General features: G+C 32.1%; 1 protein-coding gene across 1 annotated transcript in view; it reads left to right on the top strand.

Annotated features, from left to right (window-relative positions):
- The first annotated feature begins 4,056 nt into the window (after positions 1-4,056).
- The window catches only part of LOC145293278 (uncharacterized), a 365,509-nt gene continuing 342,419 nt past the window's right edge, over positions 4,057-27,146 (top strand). The window contains exon 1 of the mRNA XM_080139878.1: positions 4,057-7,176. Coding sequence (XP_079996004.1) covers positions 4,295-7,176 — 2,882 coding nt within the window. The 5' untranslated portion in view covers positions 4,057-4,294. The remainder of the gene's footprint in view (positions 7,177-27,146) is intronic.

Here is a 27,146-nt window from a genome sequence, read left to right as displayed (position 1 = left end):
TTATGAAATATTAATACAAAATAATATATCAAACTATTTGCATTTCAATTGAAATAATGAGAAAGTTCATCCAGGGAAATACAACATACGGATTACTCTTTTGAGACGAAAAAAAAAAATACAAGGATCTCACCGGAATTTAAACGAAGTTTCCGCTCTAATTTAAAACATTTATATTTTCGTAAAGGAACTCTAAGCAGACATATACTCTCACAAATATAGACACATATATATCTATATATGAATACACACTTATATATATATATATATACACACACGAATATATCTCTTCAGAAATATACAGAATTTAGGGCGATTTCTGCTAAAGAAAGTGGTGAAAGTTAGCTATTCTCAGGTCAGTCTTACAAATATATGCATACAAATAAATTCATTTGACTTAATATCAACAAACACATAACACACACACACATACACACATACGCACACACACACACACACACACACACACACACACACACACACACACACACACACACACACACACACACACACACACACACACACATATATATATTTACCTGTGTATATATTTATATGGAAATATAAGCTTATATAATTTTTCTTATAGTTTGCAAAATAGCGAATCTAATCCTTTCAGCGATCAGTTGAAGTGTTTGAAGGAATTATAGCTGAGTCAAGATTGTATTAAAATCCCGACTCTAATCCGTTGTCACAATAAGTTTTATGACAATCGAAAACATTATGTTTGTAATCTATGCTTTATCCCGCTTTCGTTCTGACTCGGATTTAACGAACACATTCGATTGCGTTTTGCGAACAAAATCTTGTTCTAAATCATCCTGTCACCGGTAAGAATATCTCAAAATTACACTTATTTGTCACGATTTTTTTTTTTTTAAACAATCGATTCTAGTGAACTTCAAAATAATTCTTAATTGAAGCATAAAAGTCTAAATAATAAAGAAACAGAAAAAATCTAAATTAGGTTTACCATTTTTACACGTATCATATACCATTTTAATTATCACAATAAAAACAAAAAAATCAGAAATAGTGAGAAAATTGTATAAAAAAAAGGAAAGAAAAAAGGAAACGTAGAAATGTGGTCTTGATTTACATATAAGTATCTCGATGATTAATACTTATCAAACATATTTATATACATATATATATTTACACGTACTAGCGTGACGATATCGGACTAATAAAAAACAAAATTTCAAGTGGTATACCCTTGGAAAGCCTTCTATTTTTCGAAGATATATTACACACATTTATATATTACACACATTTATATATTAACACATATTGATATATTGCACATATTTATATATTACAGATATTTATATGAGAGACTTCATCCTTCGGGATTTTAATATAAACGAATCAGTTTTTTTCCACACTTGAAAAATGGTTTTAATTTTCTGATGTTCAGAAAGAATATTTATGTTCATAGTTGAATAATACTACCATTCTCCATAGAAATTATTATTATTATTATTATTATTATTATTATTATTATTATTATTATTATTATTATTATTATTACTGGAAATAGAAATAAGACAAATATTTGTAGTTCGTCAATTGTTGATTTCTTTCATTTGTTTTTCTCGTTAATATTATTATTGTCATAGTTATTATCATTATTATTATTATTACTATTATTATTTTTACTACGACTACTACTACTACTACTACTAGTACTACTAATACTACTAATACTACTACTACTATAAGTATATTTCCTCAGTAGGGCTTATCAAACGAGACATAACAATCAATCGCCCACCGTAAAAAAAAACACACACACACAGGTGGTGCTCCCTGGAGTCTGAGTGACAACAGGCATCTGCGAATTAACAGTAATCGCTGCATCGTTCGATCAGTGCCGTCTACCGAATAAATCTTCGTTGATCACGACTGCTGATTCTCTTTGCAATTTGAGTGATAATCTATCATTATTTTATTATTAATTTTATTCTGTTATTATAAGTTTCGTATTTTACATCTACATATGTCTGTCTGTATAGATGCATGTGCTTGTTCGCGTTTTTTTTTTCTGAGAACATTTGAAACTTATTGATTACTTAATAACACGAGATTTGTACTAGGGACAGTGCTAATATAACGTGTGTAAATGATAGGTAACAAGTGAAGACAATCATTTGGTTCCGAACTACGCTTTTTCAAAAGGAAAATCAAAACAACAGTTTGAATAATATTTGACTCTTAAAAAACTTAATCAATACTTAATAAAAAAAATAATAAAAATCATATTATAAAATAAATAAAAAGATAACACAAAGTAATCATAAAATTAATAAAAAAAAAAAAAATAAAAAATAAAAAAATATAATAAGTAAAACAGGCTGTAATCGGGCGATGAGTATAAAAATCTATGGAATATTTATGACAGCAGAAATGTAATACTCATTTCTATATGCCCAACTGACATCTTCTGGAATACAAAATATAAAATCAAATTTATATATTACTTGATCTATTTTAATAATAAAAAATAAATAAACATTGAAATTAAACTGTGGTTATCGACGAAAAAGCAGGGATCCTCTGCACATAAGTTGAACCACGTGTTTCCTTTCTTCATTCCGACGTAAATACACCTTAGATTCACGTCATCAATTCAATTCAAACGTTTATATAGAAATTTATTTATATGTGAAGTTATAAGAACATAAATCGGAATAAGGATACACACGTCAGATATACATATATACATACTAAGGGAACTATTAAAATATAAGACAATAGAGAAAAGTAGGTATTAACTGATTTTACTGAATGAAATCGTCTGGAAAACGATAGAGGCGGGTCGTATTGATACGTTTGCGCACGAAACCCAGAGGTATTTGAGAACACTTACTTAATACTTGTTTGTATCTCTGCAGACAGACATATGCGCTATTTTTTACTTGCGGATAAGTGTTATAATGCACTGAGCATTTTGTAATTAAGAAAAAACTTACCAAGTAAATATAGCTCTATATCTGTACATAAAAAATATATATATATATGCATATATAAATAGAGAATTGTTTATAATCGTACCCTTAGGACTGTTTATAGAAAAAAATAAATAAGGACCAATAAGCTGCCTGTCGTTGAATTTTAGATCAGTAGATTCTTAAGCTAAATACTGGACCGTTACTTTAGGACCTATAAACCTTAAGAACGACAATCATCTTTAATCGAACTGTACTCAATAATTAATTCATATCATAAAAATATAATTTTCACAAAATTCTATTTTTCATATTACACTTGTTAGATTTTTTTTCTTCGCAGTGCAATTTGATAGAGCAACTATTCGTATGCAATTAACAATTAATACACAACAGAACAAAAGATCAAACGCACATAGAATGTATGTGAAAAGTGCATTAAGGTTCGCATAAACATCAAAACTAGATCATTGAGTCAATTAATAACTTATTCGAATAACTGATCAATAGTCGATCAATATTAAAGTTGAACAAGATCTCTATTTCAAAGGGGTTTTAAATGCACAATCATTATTGATTTAGGAGACTAAAGTTAAAACCAAAGCGTTAGACCCCAGGTTACTTTATCTATCTGTCTGTCTGTCTATCTATCTGTCTATCTATCTATCTATCTATCTTACAAACACTGACTTATTATTTGTAGACGATAGTTAATCAGAAATACAACAAATTTTATTAAATAATTATTTCCACGTAAATTAAACCAATCTTTGTCTTATTATCTGAGATCAAGCTCCGTCTGCCTCTCTCTCTATCATTCTTTCTCTCTCTCTATCTCTCTCCCTCTCTCTCTCTCTCTCTCTCTCTCTATATATATATATATATATATATATATATATATATGCATGTTAAGAAATTTCTTTAGTTTTGCTTTTGTTTAAAACCATATAAGATTAATAAAATGCCCATTTATTTAAAAACATAATTCTATGTTAATTAATTGATTGGTTTCTTCTTATTAACGCTTATTTGTCTGCCTATTGATTTATCGATCTATCAATCCTAGTTTTATTATATCAATCACCGTTCGATCTGTGTCTCTACCATAAGTGTAAGTGCATCTCACATCTTCAATATCAATATCTTCTCTATCCCCCTCTCCCCCCTTTCTTCATCGCTCCTCCACCCTTCTCGCTTCTTCCACGCACATTCTACATGCAACCGGCCTATCTTAGCTTTGCTACACTCGATGACTTGTTGGACTCTCCTCAACTCTTAATGACACTTGTTGACAACCACGGTCCGTCCCAGCAGATGGCTATGTAGAGAGCGCGCAGGGGAGACTAATGTTTTTTGTTACACGTCACCAAGGTTTTTCCACGCTCGTCGCGTATGCCTGTTTGGTCAGCTGTTGCCTGTCGGTCAGTGTACAGGTGCCGCTACACGAGGTGAAAAACGACAGCTACCGCCGGCAGCCGGTGGACAGCGTAGATTCTGACTTCCATGGCGCTGAGAATGCAAGACTCGGTTCGAAACCGTTGTCGTCTCAACGATTCGGTCACACGAGCGCCGGGCATAATGCGATCTGGCCGGTGCCGGTCGCGACTAAAAGTGCACCGGATTCAATACATAATTTGAATAACACCGCTACTAATGTGCAAAAATATAGCAAAAATAATACTGACCATGCCAGTGTTTATGCAAAGACGGACTTTAAACATCGCCCTTCGTTAAACAAAGAGGCGATTTTTAGTCAATATTACAATAATCGGCGCCGTTACGGAGCGGCTCGAATTAAAAATAATGTTTCTATTCCCAGGAACAATAACAATAATAATTATACTTATACCAATGATAATTTAAACAAACATGGCCCGAATCGGGCCCTTGGTGGGACTAATAATTCTACAGCATTACATCAGAAATCTTCAATACCTCGTGTTGAGACCGTTGACCATAATATTTTACAGGGTGTCATTGCGGGAACATTGCGAGATTCGTCGATATCAGATCGATACGGACGACAGCAATCGGGACAAAGAGTAATAATCAATGATAATGTCCCTCGTATCCAGAACAGAACCAACTTAACCGCAGATTGGTTTGTTGGACGTAACCGCGAACTTAATAACAGAACGTCCAGAGAATGGGTGATGAAAGAATACACAAACAGAACCGCGGGCGACAGAAAGGAGACACAAAATGCAAAGAGGGGTCACAAGGCTGGAAAACCGAGCAGTGATTTCCAAAACTCGCGGAAACGCATGGAAAACCTTACACGGCGCGTACAAGGAACTGATCCAAGTATGTTGCCTTACTCTGGATCATCTTCGGTTGACCATCGTTTAGATGGATCGGTTAGTGTTGATAGATTTCCTGTAAAGGCGAAACAAAACAATCCAGGAAAACAACTGAGTGTAAAAGCCAATTTTAAAGAAGGTTCACGTAAGGACAAGCTTGCTCAGGATTATTCGCAATTAAGGCTGGCTACGCGAACCAGGAACTCACCATCTTCATCTTCCTCCTTACCTTTGGTTCCATTGTTATCAGCGTCACTATCAGCGTCGAAATCAATACTACCAAAATCGGCATCATCGATTTTACTAATACCATCGTCCTCATCGACCGCATCATCACCTTCATCATCATCGTTATCATCAACTGCTCATCCTTTGTCAACACAAGTAAAGACAAATTCATCATCAGCCCTAACATCGCGACCATCGACATCTCATTTCTCAACGACATCATCATCGTCGTCGTCAACATCATCTAACTCTTCATTCGTATCAACACGTTCTGGCCCAGCTTTAAACAATTCTGCATTTTCGGAACCGTCGGTTAGCAAGTCTTACCTCTCTAAGGAATCAGTCACGAATATAACAGCGTCTACAAAACCTCAAACAGTCACTGTTAAAACAAATACAACTGAAACTAACGCAACAAAACCAGCATCACAAACTACGCGATCAACTAAAACCGACGAAAGTGCAGTAAAGACCACGTCAAATGCAACTAAGCATAAAAACGCTATCTCAGGCATGCAAAAACATGACAGTCAAAAACGAAACGATCCCTACCGACAACAACTGCACAAGATGCAAAGCTTACAACTGCAGTTGCAGCGAAAATACCAACGATATAGGAAACGACAGCAGAAAAAACAACAATACCGGCTTAATCGCAACCAACGACGCCGTAATAACCTGCGTCGTTTGGGCCACCAACGTCATCGACGTGATGTCCGAAGCGTCGGTGGTCGCAATGTTCTCCGGCGTAATAAGCGCAACGCCAGCAAGATGGACTCTCATAGACACCGACGACGTCGACGTCACCGGCGAAGGCGACGACGACGACGTCGTGCGACCGGGGTTCACCGTAAACGGGACCCGCGTTTAGCACAGGCTGAAGCTGATCGACGCTGGCAGGTGGCTACTATAACATCAACAGCATCATCTATCATCGAAACTGTAGGTAAACACGGTTATGACCATGCAGCAAAGTCAACTCACCATAAAAAGGACTTCAAAAACAACACGAGTGCTAGCGCATGGCAAACAAGCGCTGTCGACGTAAAACGGAACAGCGTTGGCGACGTAAACGTTAGCAATTTAAGCGAAGATCGTGCCGTCAGGAATTTTACGGCCGTGGAGAGCGAGAGGAAAGTGAATATCACAGGTGTTTCAATGGGTGACACCTGGTCGAAATCCACACGCGACAATGGTACTTTAAATGCTGCGGGACTGAATCAAGTAAATAGTAGCCATGTTAGGACCTTTCTGGAAAGTGCGTCCGAGAAAGACAGCAATTATTATGAAGACGATTCCAAAGATGGACTAAATGAGGATTTCAATACAATGGAGATACCTTCCGAAGACATGTCATCTGATTTATCCTTCCCATCTTCGAAGCCCTCTTCTTCTGATTTTTTTCCTGGTCCACTTTCTTCATCTTTTTCTTCTTCTTCATCTTCTTCTTCTTCATCATCATCGTCGTCGCTATCGTCCGCCTTGTCGTCGATATCGGTTGCAACTGACGCCTTGCGCCAGCAACGGAAACTGTTGACGAACGCCACACGGAAAATGCCTCAAGCACTTATAATAGGTGTGAAAAAAGGGGGAACCCGAGCTGTCCTGGAATTCTTACGTTTACACCCCGACGTCCGCGCACCTGGTCCGGAACCTCACTTCTTCGACAGACATTATTACATGGGACTAGAATGGTACAGGTAAGTAGAATATACATACATGTATATATTATAGTTTCGATATTGTTTAACTTGTAGAACTGCCCATCTATTTTCGTAGATTTTTGTTGACCCGTCTGCTGGACAGTCTTGAATTGTCTTTCTTTGTCTGTTATTAGTGGATTTAATTGAATATGTACAGTCAATAATCATGGTAAAATGCAAAATAAAAACTTTTTCAGTGCAAACAAGATTTTATAAACCCATTAGAGGTTCGCGGTGTTGGTTATAGATATATTAAACTGGAGAGCATTTAAATTTTCGCGCACAAACAACAACAACAAATAAAGATCATGGCTCCGATGTTCCGTGCGAGCTGGAACACAACTGTGAGAAGGTACGATCTAGAAAATTCCCCACCCACACTCGTGGGCATAAATTTTAAATTAATAGCTCCTGTAAAAACTTAAAAATATGCAGGAATATTCAGTACCGAATCCGATCAGTTTTCAACATAATAAGAAAAATCAAAATACATTCAATAAAATTCTAAACTGGAGAAATCAATCGGAAAAATAATCATGGATTTTGAAAAATGAATATTTCGAAATGCTTTATAGCATATCAAAAATATTTTGGTTATTAACGTAATCACAAGTATTCATTGTAAACCATTTATGGAATCCAAGCTGTTATTTAAGTCTTAGGTTGGATAGTTTACGTAGTCTAATTGAATTAAACGATTGGCGTACTCACATAGAAATACACGCACGCACACACCTACACACAGACACAGACACACACACAGACACACACACACACACAAACACATATATATATATATTATGGCAGTAAAGTTTAGTTTCCTAGAAGTACATACAATGTCTACCAAAAAGTGCTCAATGAGTGGACAGAGCAGGTATATTAAATTCATTTATACAAACATTTATGGCTACATATGTGCATACATGTTTCTATAATCCCCCGTTATTGGGGAGATTACGTTTTCAGGCCAAGAATTGCCCTCGAAAACTGAACTTTAAATTTCAGTTTTCGAGGGTAATTCTTGGCCTGAAGAGGTAATCCCCCAAATAACGGGTGATTACAGAAACATGTATGCACATATGTAGCCATCAATGTTTGTATAAATGAATTTATATATATATATATATATATATATATAGCTTTCGTAGTGTATTGGGCACTGTGTAAGTAAATACTTAAAATCGATAGATAAAGTATTATATTTCACTTTTTACATTTTTATCTGGACGCGCAAAATAAAAAATATATGTTTATATGAATAAAAAAATAAAGTTTTTTCATGTATATTAAACAGCGTGGTTTCATTCAAAAAACGCATCAACATCGAAGCTAAAAGGCAGACTTTTCAGTCATCACTAACTGCGAAAGTTTAACACCCAAACTGTCTCTTTTGACAGCTCATAATGTAGAATGCATTTTGCCATTTTTAATTACGCTGATTGCTTTCAGGAGCGGATTATGTTCCTTTCATGGAAGAATGTCGTATATTGACTACAGCTCCAATGAAGTACTTGTAATAGTGAAACGTAGGTGCATTTATGTAGGCCATATTAACTGTTTATATTATGTTCATTCATAAATTGTACATTTATAAATACATAGAAAAATATACGTTCATTTTATAAATATGTTTGAAGTTATAAATTGCCTCTATTATATATATATATATATATATATATATACATATATATACATATATATACATATATATGTATATATATATATATATATATATATATATATATATAAATGACGGTCTATACCAAATAATCTAGCAATTTTTGGTCTACTAACTTTAAACTTTGATTTAACTGGTAATAAGACGGGAAGGGGTTAAAATTAATATATATATATATATATATATATATATATATATATATATATATATATGCGTGTGTGTGTTTGTATTAACGTTCGCAGACATATATTTCATTTTACGAATACCCATTTATGTGAGTTTATTCAACCAATGCATACACGAGTATCGAACTGCGGATTATCAGTTATCACTGACTGCCAAAATCGAAAATACACGGTGTTCCCAACTATCTGGAAGCTGGTTATAAAAAATACATTTTCTTCGTATTTAATGGGTCTAATCGCTTTCAGTAGAGAATTCAGACTCATCGAAATATCTTAGTTGAGAAGAGTATATTCGCTTAAGGAGAAACCGATTTTTCTCCGCTCGGACAGCAAATAGATGACATAAATGCCCCGACAGTGTCTATCTGGCAAACGAAGCACCCGCTAATTGTTTTGGATATATTGTTAAATATCAATAGATTGTAGACAAAGAAAACGATTGATCTGTCCTAGTGCATCATTTTCCGGTAAAAATAACCGCGTTTTTTTTATGTGTATTTTGTGTTTGAAGCAAAATGTTGGTAAATGTTGCCCACGTGTGATATGACGCGTAATCAATTACTACTTCATAAATTTTTATCAAATTTTCAGGACGTGTGTCTTGAAGTGAGTAACGGATATGCTCGCTGGATATGAAATTCGATAAACTAAATTCAACTTTAATAACACTTTGTTTTTAATATTTATCAGTTTGCTCAAGCTGGGGATGGGGCATTCTACCAGATGCAAAACATTCAACTATTATCGTATATATTCCAAGATATCTTTCAAAGATGCTTACCGTCCCTTAATTGCAATTGTTTGAATCTTCCTAGCACTTTGTTAACTGGGTATATTTGTCAGTTAGTTTTTCAAATGCCTTTTCATCGGTTAAGTTGTACCTATAATTTCTGGAATGATAGACATCTTCCTAAGATTCCAATTTATTTTTATGTCGTACATAAGAACTTGTATTTCTTTATTTTTTTCATCTCAGCTCTGTTTAAGCCAACATAATTAGGGACTCTAAGTTATAAGGTAGCTGCATTCTCCTGATCCCATATCAGGTTTAATGGTTTCGTTTTCCAGGTACGTAACTGTAGGAAATTCATAGTCATAGAGGATTGTGTATGACTTATATCCAACTTCTCTTTCTGGTAAATGATTCTAGGATTTGCTGCTTCATTTTCGTACACTATTATAGCATTTATACTGCTCACCTGAGCTATGAAAACACGCTATATTTAAAAGAGAAAAGCTCATTCGTTCTTATGAAATATAGATATATAGCAACCCAACAAAAATGGTATACCTTAAGTTAATTTTAAACAGCGGTTATAAGGATCCAGCCATTTTTCTTTCAGCGTACAGTGAAGAACCGTTTAGAACTTTCTAATTCTCTTTTAGCTGTTTTATCAACCGTGTAGGCCAAAGTAGTTATGCGAAAAAGTCTCGACTCCAACATTTTTCATTATTTTAATTTATTTTTCTCTAATAAATGATCTAATATAATAATTTGTGTGCCTCCCTAAATATATACTTGAAAGAAAAATAACCACACCCACACTCCACACCATGTCATTTCTCCTCCTTTACGTTCCACTCCTACTTAGAGATCGAATGCTTTACATATCCTTCTAAAGCCTTTTCTTTTCTACCCTGTTTTTAGAACAGGAACCTTTTTTGTTCTTTACCGTTGCACTATTTTCAATTGTATTCCATTGGAATTATCGCTCTGCCCCTATCTCTCTCCTGCTCTCTCACTCTCTCTCTCTCTCTTTCTTTCTCTTTCTTTCTCTCTCTTTCTTTCTCTCTCTCTATTTATAAATACACATAAACTCACACACACACACACACACACACACACACACACATATATATATACAATACTTATCCCAAATGGATTATATATATATATATATATATATATATATATATATATATATATATATATATGATTAACCAGTTCCATTTGTGTGCTGTTTTACGGCTCATCAATGTGGCTTATATACGTACACACACACAGACACACACACACATACACACACACATATAAAGGTACATACATATATATATGCTTATATATATACTTATATATATATACATACATATATACATATATATATGTGTATATATATATATATATATATATATATATATATATATATATATATATATATATATATGATACTTCTATCTGACAGATTTAATGGAATTTTCTGACCTGAACATATTTATTTGAACAAATTGTTAGTTCTGCGTACTATTCAAACACTATCTTATCCGATAAAGTGATTCTATTATTTCCCAATACTTATTAATTTCCTTAAAAAAAAACATGTGCTTGTGTTCTTATTGATATTATATGTTCACTTGTTGAATAATTTCGTTTAAAGATATTTTTACTATATTTTATAGCAGTCATTTTATTATGGGCCTCATCCATCTTTTTATATAAAATGCAAAAACAAGTTGTGGCCCTATTTTTAGACTATAAACGCATCTATAAAAAAAAGGAATGAAATCAAGCCCAGAAAGTTAGTTTCATTGGTAAACGCAGCAGGACTTTAACATAATTCTCCAATTCGATACGGATTCGCTTCGCCGAATCGCCGTATATCCTACTTAATATTTCCAAATTTATTCATCTATTTATCAATGTTGAAATGATTAACCTTTTTTTTAAAAAAAGAAGTCTTTAGAAATAACACATTTTGCATAAGGGTACTGAAGGAAGCATTATATATATATATATATATATATATATATATATATATATATATATACATATATATAAAACACACACACACATATATATAAAGGTTTTCTCTATTTATTCTATTAGAATAATATATATATATATATATATATATATATATATATATATATATATATATATATATATATAGTATTCTAATAGAATAAACAGAGAAAACCTTTCTTTGGATCAGTCCTGCCGTAGAAGGGTTTAAATGAGAAGAAACGTTATGCTCTCTTAAATGGTGTAGGGCTTCGTTTTTATTTCCATTACGTTAAAATATAATTTTTATTTTTATCATATATATATATATATATATATATATATATATATATATATATATATATATTTGTATACATAGATCTGCATATATATGTATAATATATATACATATATATATATATATATATATAACTATGTCTCCCGCCCTCTCTCTCCCTCCCTCCCCCTCTCCCTCTCTCTCTCTATATATATATAAATATATATATATATATATATTTATATATATATATATATATATATATATATATGATCCAACTTAATACCGCAATAAATCTTCAACAACTTTTATTGTAGATATCGTTAACAACAAGTACATGGGCTGAACACCTCGTTGCTAAGTTTATGTAAAATAAATATAAATTAAAAATGTCGAATATGTACAAAATAGAGAATTTTAAACGAAATTGTATAATAAAATTAAGAATGCTTACTTTTTAAATGAAAAGAAAACATATTCTGATATATTTATGACAATACCAATTATGTCTTTAAAATTTAAGATTTGAAACTAAAATTGACTTAACCGACAGCGTAAGAGATCTTAATCGGATGTTTCGAATTTAAATAAAATCTCATATCTTTTACAATTTTGCCAGAAATTGCGGTTTAAATTCAGATGGAACAGGCTTTTATACATTCATCACAGCTAGTGTAAGACACCGATTTTTTGTGACTATCCTTCGAGCCTTGCTTTGTCGTATATTTCGTTAGTAACATATTATTTGAAAGAATAAACGTACCATTTGTCTGTTACTGCAGTTTGTGCCGTGAAAATAGTTATTTGAAATTTATTCCGGTTTTTTATATATGTGACGCTCGCTCTTTGTTTATAAAAAAAAGGCGGTTAGAGCACTGTAAATGTGGTGAACGGATGTTTGTTTAAATAGACATTTGGCGAGATTATTTACGGGCGCCACTTCCGTGGGTCGATCGGTAGCACAGCTGACTATCAACGCGATGGTTCTAGGTTCAATCCTCGGCTTTGGAGAGGTGCTAATCTAGCGGCACTCATGAGTTGTGATACATCGAAACAGGACTGTATGTTGATGACTACAAATATATATATATATTCATGTATATACAATTCATATATATATATATATATATATATACATATATAAAGCCTAGAATACAGTTGTTACTTCACTTCATTAAAAATGAATTAATTCTATAGATTCAAAATTACATACTTTTTTCATTTAACACAATAACTTTTTATACGCAAAACGTATTCATCAATATTCATCACCTATAACAATAGTCATCTCCTATAACTATATACATCACCTATAACAATATTCATCACCTATAACAATATACATCACCTATAACAATATTCATCACCTATAACAATATTCATCACCTATAACCATATTAATCACCTATAAAAATATTAATCACCTATAACAATATTCATCGCCTATAACAATATATATCACCTATAACAATAGTCATATCCTATAACAATATACATCACCTATCACAATATACATCACCTATAATATGCGTATTCCTTATGTTTGACCGTGCATTAACTATATTTTAGGTATTAAACGAAAGGCATAGTACCTGTTCTAATAGCGTACATATTCTTTTCTGACCATCGCCATTGAAACAAAGTCTTTATAGACTGAGTCAATTTTAGGGGGAATTGATCTTTCTCCATATTAAAAAAAACACTTCCACATATTGTGTCAAACTCAGTTCTCGTGGGAGGCAAATGAATATGTATTTTGTATGGAGCTTGAAATCCATCAACAAATAATGAAATCTAAAATTTAAGCGAGATTTTAATAATAGTGCAATGACACCAAACTTCAAAGATTGTCAAAATGACTAATCATTTCAAATGATTATAATCGATGCTTTATATTATTTAAATCAATAAATGTCAAAGAACCAAACTTTAATTTTTATTTTACATGGAGTTCGCCACTTATAAAGGCCCAAGCGCCACTCGGGGATAAGGTTTATTGTGTGTACAGTAATCAATGGGATAGTGTAGTAATAGTATTGGAAAATTGATAAAGTGTCATTACATAAGTGGGCGGTTCATCAGGAATTTATTTGTGTTGGACTTGAAGACATCCAGGTTGAAGTCGGGAGGGTAACAGGCAAGCGGAACAGAGTTCCACAGGCGTGCAGTTCTAAGAAAGAAGCCTTGTTCATGGAATCTACGTTTTGATTTAGGCACAGATAAGGAGTGGGCAAAATTATTGACAGGGGTTTCAGCTAGTCGGGTGTTTTTATTGTTGAGGGGGGGAGGACCAGAGAATGGAGCTCAGAATTCTATATGTAACTTCCTTTCACGGCGATAAGATATAGCACAAGCTCGTTAGGATTTGAATAGCCAGCGCCCTAAAGAAAAAAAAAATGCCGGGACAGTCCCGCCGGCGTTCTTCGTAGGATTAGCATAAGGTGAAAAGGAAAAGCCTCGGATGTTGGACCTCCTAGAACTACACACATCATACGGACCATACCTGAGCAACAAGAGTACCTAAACAATGGCTTTGCAGCCGGGGGAAACCCCAATTGGATTTTGATTGTTGTGCAATTTATGTTTTTGATAACACTGAAGTATTTTGGAGCCGAAAGCTAAGCAACTGCACCTTTTGTAAGATCATGACTTCCGGTCTATCATTTTGTTTTCGTTCATTTTTATAATAGCACTATGTTTTCATTGTTTTGATTATTTTTGTGTTTGTAACTTTTGTACTTATTAAAGGGTCCATGTTTCCTTTGTTGTGGTGTATCCGCCCTTGAACGAGTACTATAGCTAACAGTTAATTTATTAATTATCTCTATAATAATATGCTTAGGTATTTTCATATTTGTCCGTACGTTATAATTTCCCTGCTCCAATTTTTTTAAATATGGGATCGCCTGATCATCGAAGATCCAATCGAACAGATTTTTTTTTTTTAATTCTCATATAATGACGCTATTACATCGAATGTGAATGTCCAGCAAAAATGCACTTTTTGGACTTCAGGTCGTTCTATCAAAATTTAGTGGAATAATATTGTGAGGTCTGAGTTTGCGCCGAACATCCATAAAATGAAACCATCTAAGAAAATTCTACGAGGATTACAGAGATATATACCCATAAGCACGATAAGTCGATCGATGCCTCCATTCAGTCTTGAAAGACAAAGGGGCAGTTGCGCGTGTAATTGTGAGGCAAGGGTCGCGCAATTCCTAACCACACATCTCCTGAATCTACCAATGGCAAGGAAAAGATCAAGACGACTGGAAACAATGCCGAGATAAGCAGAGACCACATATAGCACCTAGAAGTCCAAAATGGTCACCCATTTAGTACTGACCAGTCTCAACGTTGCTTAACTTCGGTGATTCAGCGGGAACCGGTGTGTCAATGTGATTATGCCGTATAACAATATAAAATGAATGAATGATGGAACAGTAGAATTTCTACGGGTCTCGCTAGTAATTTATGTGCGTTATAATGCGTATGCATTTCCACACTTGCAGCGTTTGGGGTTTCCCTTTGAGATCAATATTGCAGCACTATCCGAGTATCAGCGTCATTTATATCGATACGCCGTTCCGTGGACAACTTCGATTCTTGATTCAATTGCTTGTTCTTTTAATGTTTATGTAAATTTCAGGGATTACGTAGAGTTAATTCAATGTCTCACTTATCATTTTCGTATAATTTTAGTCTCATTCATTCTAAATAAAGCATATTGTCACTTGGGTGTAAGAAGCTACTATTTGAGATCATATAAGTAGGGAGTTGTGCAGCGATAGATCTGTTTGCATTACATTTAAGCTTCTTCGTGTTAGTACAGTCAAAGAAACAGGAGACCTGTGGGGAATTCCAAAGTTTAGCCGTCCAGTGGAAGAAACTATTAAAGTAGAAGGCTTACCAAAATCAATGGACCATTCTTCTGTTACTGAAGGGGTGGAATTATGCTGGTTGTTGGGTTATTTGTAAGTAGATAACTTAAAAGTTCGTCAGAGCACATTCCATTAAAATACTTGTAAAACATGCACACGCATGCAATATAGCGGCAATTGGACAAAGGTTGAAGTTTGGATTATAGCGGTGGACCTATAAGATGTAAGATTAATTTTTAGGTCCGGTCTTAAAGAGAGAGAGAGAGAGAGAGAGAGAGAGAGAGAGAGAGAGAGAGAGAGAGAGAGAGAGAGAGAGACTAGTAATAGCTGCACGAATCCAGATTAGGCTAAAATACTTCATGCATGAGGAAATTTTAGCTTTGTAAACATATAGTGTAGATATGTGGTATTAATTTTCTAGTACGTTAGAGAGAGACTACCTTCTTTATACCTCCCTTTACAATGTACTCTATATATTCATATTGCCTATGATTATTCTTACTCAATGTGTGCCATCGCAGGCAATATAACTAGTGATTACTCAACGACAAAAACAAATAATAATCTTCGTTTTATTTTATCACCATTGTCAATTACATTGGCTTCTCACAACAGCTGTTTACAACTTATTGCTCGCAGATTACGAGCGATGGCTTTCTCTGCAATTTGAGTGACAATAATCCTCCTTGGTATTTCAGTACTCCTGTTGCTATTCCAATAGAGGACTGGATAGTATTTCACTCCTCGATCTTTCCATCCTCCCAGAAACCTCGCTATTTTTACAAACAGATGTTTCCGATTTATATACCCTAAAATATTCTCTTCCTTTGGTTTCGTATGAAAATATGTTGTTGGTCAGTCAGCTTTTGGTAAGTTTGTTTAAGTGGTTTTTGCATTCGAGTATTTAAAAAAAAGTAGTTCGTCTGTTTTCATGAATGCTTTAGTTCGTATAGTGTAATTACTTTTATTAACTAGTTCGTACACAGGTCATTAAATGTGGTTTTCCATGGAGGCAGAATGACAGTACATCTCTCTATATTTCCTGTATTCTGCATCTCTTTCGATAATCTTTGACAATGGCGTTGCTTTATCGCAAAAGCCGCTTACCATTGATTTCTGCTTGGCATCACTCATTTGTCTTTTCTGGAATTTGGGTGGCGTCCGCAGGTCACTGTATTCCACACACGCTTTTGGTTGAGTTTTTATTTAGTACTCTCTTTCCTCAATCATTTCCCTTCTTTCTGACCCTTCATGACTATTTTGTGAGGCACAAATTTCTTGCAGTTAGATCATTCGATTGCACATTCAGTTCTACATTGAGTTCCCTCCATATTTTTATTTTATTCCTATTGGATTTCCAAGTGTTAATGGTTTATGTGGTTTGGTTTCTGCATTTAAGGATTTTCCTAAAAATTTTAGCTGTCTTTATCATTGCCGTCTATTTTAGTCTCACTTTTCCATTTCTAACAAGAAATCTTCCAAAATAGTAAATATACTTGTAGCTTATAACGATAACCACTGCAAAACATTTTGCATTTGCGCAACAGCTGTTTATCATTGTTTTATCGTTGATAACGACCGCTGTTATTCTCTTGCACTCAGTACTCTTCCAATAAAAGGTATGCATGGTAAACTCATTCCTCTGATCTTTCAATCCTCTTTTACCCTTCACGAGCATTTTTTGATACCAGAGATTCAGTTGTCTTCAAATGTGGGTTTGTTGTTTAGTTTTTGTTTTCCTTTGTTTTATTTATCATATGAGTGTTCAGATCATATTATTTTTTACGTAGCTACTGTGCTCGTTTCAATTCTCGTTGTGTTTATGCTGTCTTATTCCTTTTAAGTTTATCGATGGTTCGTGTCCGAACTGGAAAATTGTCTTAATATTTCCGTTGTTTTCATCAGTTACCGTGCTTTGTACGGTCTTCATCCTCCATTCGATTTCGAATGACATTTTACCGGTCTGTCGTAACTGTTCGAACTGCTCTTACTATTATTCGTATTGCAGATGTCTTATTCGTGTTACATATTTTAATTTTCTAGCAAGATCTGTACATTTGCTTGGGTTTTCTGCCTCGTTGTTCGTCATCCATTAAACTGCCGACACGGCCAAATCTACAATTTCAGATGGTTTTGCTTATTTGTTGACTGTTATAATGTTTAATTTTCTTGATTAATTGTTTTTGTATTGTTTTTATTTCTATGTCGCGTAGAATATATAATTTCTATTTTTCAAAACTCTGGTATATGTTTGTACTATTTGTATGTATGTTGAAAGTATATTCGTTTGCATAGTTCCTAATGAATAATTTCTCAGCCCATTCATGTCTGTTTTAGTGATTTTTACTTAGGGTGTGGTTTAGTGTTTCGTCTATTTGTCCACATAAAAAAAAAATCATTTTTTCTTGTTCTTGGTTTTATTATTGTTTTTATTGTTGCCGTTGGTGTTGTTGTTCTTCTTCTCCTCCTTCTTCCTCATCGCCGTATTCTTCTTCTTCTTCTTCTTCTTCTTCTTCTTCTTCTTCTTCTTCTTCTTATTATTATTATTATTATTATTATTATGTTAACGATCGGTAGATTTCCCGGAATCTAAGAGACAGAACGTTTCCCCATATACCGCTGTTACCGTAGTTTCGATAGTAGAACTCACGTGGTGTTCTCGCACGTTTCCCTATACTCTTTCTGATAATAAGCTTTCACTATAATTTCCTTACTACGCAAATCCTTCCAGTACAAACTAGTTAGTGCTTTCTCCCTTTGGCCTTTTCATCCCCCTTGATTCTTCACGAAAATTTGGTATCTGGCGAGTCTCCTGTCATCACAATATGTGTGTTTTACAGGCTATTATCAAAACTCTCAACTAGTAGCCTTCACACAGGCCAACATCTTTGAGATCAACCTGTAGTGTTCCATGGAGTCTGATTGCTAAGAAGTCTTACCAGTTTTCCAGCAATTTCTTCTGATAACCTTTGCAAATACATGTGCGCTATCGCAACAGCCTTTTAACATTTATTTTTCGTTAGCAACGAATATTACTCTTCACTAGAATTTGTGTAGCACAAGCATCCTCAAGGTACCAGTCATCCTCACACTCACTAATTATTATTATTATTATTATTATTGTTGTTGTTGTTGTTTTTTTGTTATTATTGTTGCGTTTGTTGTTTTTGTGGTTTATTGTTATTTAAAAATATTGATGTTATTAGTGTTGTTTTTATGTACTTGTCTTTGAATTGTATTACCATCAGCATTTAATCGAATGATTAAACAATAATCAAATACATTATTAATGTTATATGAGTAATTAACATTGAAATTAAATGTAATAATAATATAGCATATACATGAATCGACATTATTATTTAACTTGGTGTTTGGAAAATGAGAAATTATTTGATGTTTATTGATATATCTGTCTGTATATCCCAGTGGACACTAAACTAAACACAAAATTGATGAGAAAGAAGCAAAAATCGAGATGCCTGTTAAAACGAAGTATTGTGAAATGTAGATCACAGTCATGTGACCAATGAACACCGGTGTTTCTTTCGAAACCGACAATAAATCATATTTGACAAAACGTTGATATATACATTAATTTATAGCTCTATTATAAATTTGTAAATGATTATTTGATCGTTTTAATATAGAGCTCCCCTTTTTGCTCTGTAGTTTTATTCCCATTTGAATCGATCTGATCTACATAAAATACCTATATATATGCATATATATATATATATATATATATATATATATATATATATATATATATACCCCCACGCACATATATATATATACACACATATGTATATATGTAATACATAAAGTAAGTGACAAGTTCAATATAGTGAACTAGAAATACAATATCTGTACAAATTCTCTCAGTACATTTGTAGAACTATTATAAGTGAAATTATAGAAACATCACAAAAAATCTACGCTTCGACGATGTTAATTTTATCTTATACACACATATGTCTATAATAAACTGTTGCCTGTGTATTTTGAATATTAATTCATATATAGGTATATATATATATATATATATATGTATGTATGTATATATATACATAAATGTTTATTATATGTATACATGTACATATATTAATATATATATATATATACTGATATATATATATCATTACATACATATATCAATATATATATATATATATATATATATATATATATATATATATCATTATTAAATTCAAATGTCTTTAATACCCCATAGAGGTGACGGTTTAGCAAATGAGACAATCATCGGATAATCGGATAGCCAAATTTATGAACCTGGGAATACTAATGTTAATAAGGGAAATGTATTTTAGAAAAAACTTTGGATTTTCGCGTTTTGCAACATTGAAAAAGCATAACAAATTAATTTTTCGCTAAATTAATGTTTGATTAGAATTTGAACATCTTTAAACAATCATGTAGCGGTTAAGTATATTTTTTAAATAATTTAATATTTTAAATAAAAGATAAACTAAGTAGTTGAGTATAGTCGAGGGCGACCCGAAGGTATCCCTTTCATTAACTGATACACCAGAATGTAGCGATGGGCATTACTCCATTCCTAGGATTTTTGCACCTGCCCTTGATATTCCCATTATAATACTGTGTGTTTATGAGGTGACATCAAACACAATTTTAAAAAATATGACTTAACCAATAATTAAATCCCGACTCTCAGATCTGTTAGCAAACGAAACACATTTGGGATAAAAGTTGTATTTTATATTCGTTGAAAAGATCAAATTTATTTAGTTTTACCCTCGCAAAAACGGTTTCCCGAGAAATACAGTCGAGTAAAAATCAATTTTATTCGGAATCCAAAAAAAAAAGGAGAATATATTAAGACAGTTCCAATGTGTTGGTCGGCACTAACCCCATTCAGGTTTAATTGGCTTCCTCCAAAAGAGGACGTTTCATGGGAGTATGAAATTCACGAGCGGTTCCTCGTCGCATGGATATTCTGATAAGGGAGATGAAGATGTTAGATTTTTGCAACTTTTTGCAGGGAGGTGTCGACGTCCTCCTACATACAGCGCCTTGAATTCACAAATTTGTCACCCATTTTAGTGATAACCAGGCTCATCCTTGCTTAACTTCGGTGATCTGACGAAACCGGCATGTCAACATGATTATGCCGCTGAACATTTCCGATGTTATAATTGAATCTAATTTCATGTTTCTTGCGATAACAATCCTTATTCATTGCAGTAAATCAGTAAATATGCTTCTATGTTTTATCTTTTCTAAACTTATTATTACATAACATTTTTGTTGTCTGTTGTTAGATCTTAAAGCACGAAATCTTACGATTGATTTTTAAATTAATTTGAATTCGAAGAAATCCTTGCAATGTATGAGACCTTGTTTCGTAAATTGTCACCAGTTAACAATTTACCGCCAAATTGTACTTCCAAGTCGCCTTTCAAAAATATAAAAATGACAAACAATATTTCTTAGTCTTATGGCTTGTCAACCCAACTAGACTTAAAAGCACAGGTCTATGCATGGTTCAACAAGTAAATAAGGTTTGTCTATGTTCGGGCGTCAGTTGCACGCTAACTTTAATCAAGTGTGGATTTTATGGTTAAAAAATTGATTTATGACATTAAAAAATCTGGCGATAAATGGTTTAGTACAGGCCAGTCTAAACGTTGCTTAATTTCTTTGATCTAACAGAAACTGGTATGTCAACGTGACTAAAACCGTATATGAAATGAACTTGTATTTTTCGTTTTAATTAATATTTGTCTAATTAAAAATCGTCAAATGTTTTTGCTGACGAAATCAACATTTAAGGTAGCCATTGTGAAATTAGTTATTTGAGTGAACCGAGTTATCTTCTCTTTTGAATTGATTTTTAAATTACCGGTATCTATGAAATGGTCATCTTTTACAAGATGTTTATTTTTAATGAAAACCAATTTAAATATTAATCAATTAAAATTAACAAATAATGTGTCTTTAATAAATAAGCAATATTATTTTCTTTACTAATACTAAATTTTCGTAATGTTACAATATTATTTACTGTAGTTATCGTAGATTCAAATAAACATGTTTCTTTGGAAATAAGTCACAGTTTCAATAATGTATTAATTATGTATTAATAGTTTAGAAAAATAGCATTATTTCTTGCGTCTGCTTAAATCGATAATAGTAAAGAATTTCAAAAGTGGAAGAAATTATCATTTACTGCTTATAAAATTTTGCAACTATTCATCTCTTAAAAAGATTTAACATTTTGAAAGTTATTTACACTCAATGATTAGATGTTATAAGATTAAATTGTACTAGCTTAACAGAATAAGATATAGCTTCTTTAAGAAAATTGTTCAATTAATAATATAATGGCGTGACGCTCTTATGATAATTACAGTGACCAATCCAAACCATGTTAATGAAAGCGAGTATTTCTGCATTTTAGTTTTCTTTTGATTTTATTTTTGAAGAGTTTTGAAGAGTTTTCATCGAGACAAGAAAGACAATCACGATCGAAATAAACGTCATCTTTCTAAATAAAATGATTTTTATTTTTATATTTTCTTAGATTTTAATGAATTACAAAAACTTTATTTATAAAAAAAAAATAAAGAAAGAAAAAAGAAAAATATATCACATATTCTTCCACGAGTGAGTGTTGAAATTTTTATTTATTTATCTGGAAAACGTTTGTTGTTTTTATTTATTTCGAAATTTGAATTTATTCCGACATTGGCGTTCGGGTCAAGATCAAAGTGTAGTATCTGTTCTTCAGATGCTGCACTTCAATTTCTTGTTCTCTGTCAGAGGAGGAGAACTATGGACAATTACTTAAGCGAAACAATTATTAATTTTATATTAAGATGCAAGGATTGGTAAAAATACCCATTAAAATTTCATATGCTATATTATGCTATTTGCACGTACATTAAACTTTATATTAGTACAAGATAATCACGTTGGCACACCTGCTTGATCACCGAAGTTAAGCAATGTTGAACCTGGCCAGTACTAAACGGGTGACCATTTAGACTATCGTGTGCTGTATAAGCTCTTAGTTTATTTCAGCAGTGTTTCCAGTCATCTCGACCTTCTCCTTGCTACTGAACTAAAACAGTGCCTATTCAGGAGAGGTGTGTTTGGGATTCCGCAACCTTTGCCTCACAATTACACGCGCATCTGCCTCTACGGGGTGTATCCTTTGTCTTTCGAGACTCAACGAAGGCATCGATATCGAAACGATATATTGTGATTTTGTTCCGGTTGTTTGTTTTGTTCCATTTATGTCTCCTGGTTTACATACGCTCATCCGTTAGATTTCAGGTGTTCCCAGCCGGAGCAAATCTGTTTGTATCCGTGTGTTCGTCAAAGTCTCTTTCCGTTAGGACACAACATAACGCTCGCAAAAAACAAAACAAAAAAAAAACTCAGGGTATTAACACACGTATAGAGAAATATAATGCTAACAAATGATAAACATAAATATCAGTTTAAAATGCGTCTTATTTAATTGCATCAAATGTGGTATTTTCTTTACGATTGTTCAATCTTAAGTTGTATGACTGTTTTCCTTTGGTTTAACTGAAGAGAACAGTATCTACTCGAAGCGGAGAATTGAAATGTCGCTGAACGATTTCGTTGCAATACAGCGACACCAATTACAAAGTTTAGAAAATAATTTCATATTTAAAAGTGCATTATAATTTAATATTTAATATATATATATATATATATATATATATATATATATATATATATATATATATATATATATATATATATATATATATATATATATATATATATAACTAAACGCCTGTGAAATTGTCTTCAGTTTTCCTGCTTCCCAGCTGATTACAATATGGTTGTCTTCAAGTCCAACGTAAATAAGTTCTTGATGAGCCGTTGCACTTAAGTTAACAAATTTACCGAATTTCCATTACTAACGATTACTATATTGTCAAATTGACGAAAGTACACTCTAAACCCTTATCCTCGAGTGGTCTCTGGACCTTGAGAAGCGGTTATGTCTATGCAAAAAGAAAAAAAAATATGAACAGGAGAGCTAACTATCCACGTGCACACACACACACACACACACACACACACACACACACACACACATATATATATATATATATATATATATATATATATATATATATATATATGTTACTTTTAGCCTCAGGATTTCATACCCTGCTCAACCTGAAATATAAATATAAATAAATACGAATGTATATATATATATATATATATATATATATATATATATATATATATATATATATATATATATCTATATATATATATCTATATATATATATATATATATATATATATATATATATATATATATATATATATATATATATATATATACACATTCGTATTTATTTATATTTCAGGTTGAGCAGGGTATGAAATCCTGAGGCTAAAAGTAACATATATATATATATATATATATATATATATATATATATATATATATATATATATATATATATATATATATATATATGTATATATATATATATATATGTATATATATATATACGAGCAAACAGTTAATAAAACATGTTAAAACACTTTGAAATGTGTTAAAACATATTTAATGTGAAAAGGAAACACTAGATAAATGGATAGTCCTAAATCCGCGGAGTTTCGAAGAAATACTTTACTTCTCATCAGAGGGTAGGAATTGGCAAAATGCGGGATCGTATTATAAGCTCTATCTCCTATTTCGTTTTATCAAGCTTTTACATCTGGCTGAGATAACTTTATAAATATTAATTCTTTAATATTTATAATATACTTTAATTTTACCATCTTGGATCATTTTGGTAAATTTAATTGTAATTTTTATTTTATATATATATATATATATATATATATATATATATATATATATAACATAAACAAAGAGAATATATATAAAATTATATGTAAATATATATACATATAATTGTACATATATATATATATATATAGAGAGAGAGAGAGATAGATAGATAGATACCGAAATTAATACATAGTATACATAATATATGTATGTATGTGTCTATATATATATATATATATATATATATATATATATATATATATATATATATATATATATATACACGGCATGATCCAGTTGACACACCGGTTCTCGTCACATCGCCGAAATAAAGCAACGGCGAGCCTGGTTAGTACCAAATGGGTGACCATTTGTGAATTCTAGGCGCTGTATGTGCTCTCCGCTTAGCTCGGCATTTGTTTCTAGTCGTCTTGTACACTTGACTTGCGACTGGTATTTAACAATGTTGATTCAGGAGAGGGTTGATTGGAGATTGCGCACTTCCTGCCAATAAGACTTTCACGCGCAGGTACCCTTTCGTGGGGAACCATAGTCTGTCAAAGACTTAGGGAGGCCCATATATATATATATATATATATATATATATATATATATATATATATATATATATATATATATATATATATCGAAATCGTACAGAATCTATACTAAAAATTCGATATATAACTGATAAGATTTCATATGAATTTATAAAGTGGTGCATAGTCTAGAAATAATATATATAATAAAAAATAACAAATTTATTTCAAATGAAGATTACAAAGATGGCAAACGCTAGGAAGATAGATTTACGTTAATCCCGAGAGACAATGGACACATCATATAATTATAACGTGCAAGGACTTTCCATTAATAAAAAAAAAGGTTTGCAATCCACGGTCTCATCTCTCCTGACTTCAAGTTGCTTGATTACAACAGTAACAAATGCCTAGGACGACTGAAACCAGTGAAAGTTTTAGTAAGGATAGTTTGGGTGTCTTTTGAAGTTCTCTTTTTCAAAATTAGTTGTAAACACAGTTTTGATAGTCTCATCTACTTTAATAGTCATCAGAAACACACACACACACACACTCATATATATATATATATATATACACACACATATACACATATATACATATATACATATATGTATATTAAAACACGCATATATATATGTATATAAAGAAAAGGACTTATATTATTCAGTATTGCACCGCATGTCCCATAAGTAATGAATAATAATATATTTAATAATAATCATGATACTGATTTTGAAAAAGAATAAAACTTTATATACGTTGTTGTTGAGTCTGTATTTGATTATGTAATGCTTTTATTCTTGTCACATAAGTTATTTAATTATCCTACGTATATATATATATATATATATATATATATATATATATGTATGTATTGATGATAAAGATTAATAATTATAAATTATGAATCAGTTTAAACAGGAAAAACAAAAAAAAAATCTACTTGAGTGTACGATCGTTTCGAAAACGATATTCATTTTATTTACAATTGACAATAATCATTGAGAATAATTGTGTTCGAATAGTCTCAATGATTATTGTCAATTGTAAAATAAAATGAATATCGTTTCCGAAACGTCGTACACTAAAGTTGATTGTGTTTATTTTTTCCTGCTTAAACTGATTTATAATTTATAATTATTAATCTTTATAATCAATATTAGTATAGCTCTAGGAGAAATTTACCTACTGAGCATATTATATATCCACAGTATTATAACCAAGATTGTTTGAAAGTATTGATACATCAAAATAAAGTTTGCTCTTTCGACTCCAGGTTTAGTCGCTTTATACAATAATAATAATGCATATATATATATATATATATATATATATATATATATATATATATATATATATATATATATATAAGGTAAAATAAAAATCTTGTTATAGAAAATCTGTTTAAATAATAAAACAACAACAACAAAAACATGTAAGGAATGTATACAACATTTTAATTATTCGTCAAGTAATACAAATAAACAAGGAACACCTTATTTTTGGAGTTTCGAAAATGCAATTTATTTGACCAGAGAAAGAATATTCAATAGATTTTGCATTAAAAGACACTATAGCTACAAAATATGCACACACACCCGAACACACACACACGCGCGCGCACACACACACACACACACACACATATATATATATATATGTATGTATCTATATCATCCATACAGTACTGTTTCGTTGTATCACAACGCATCAGTGTAGCTAGGTTAGCATCTTTCCCTAGCCGATGATTGAACCTACAGCCATCGCGTTGATAGTCGGCAATTCTACTCATTACCCCATGGGAGCGGTGCTCGTAAATGTCCTCAACAAATGCCCATTTAAA

The sequence above is a fragment of the Euprymna scolopes genome, chromosome 14 (assembly GCF_053919585.1).
Source record: "Euprymna scolopes isolate OS-2025 chromosome 14, ASM5391958v1, whole genome shotgun sequence".
Taxonomy (NCBI): Eukaryota; Metazoa; Mollusca; class Cephalopoda; order Sepiida; family Sepiolidae; genus Euprymna; species Euprymna scolopes.
This window is presented reverse-complemented; position numbering and strand designations above follow the sequence as displayed.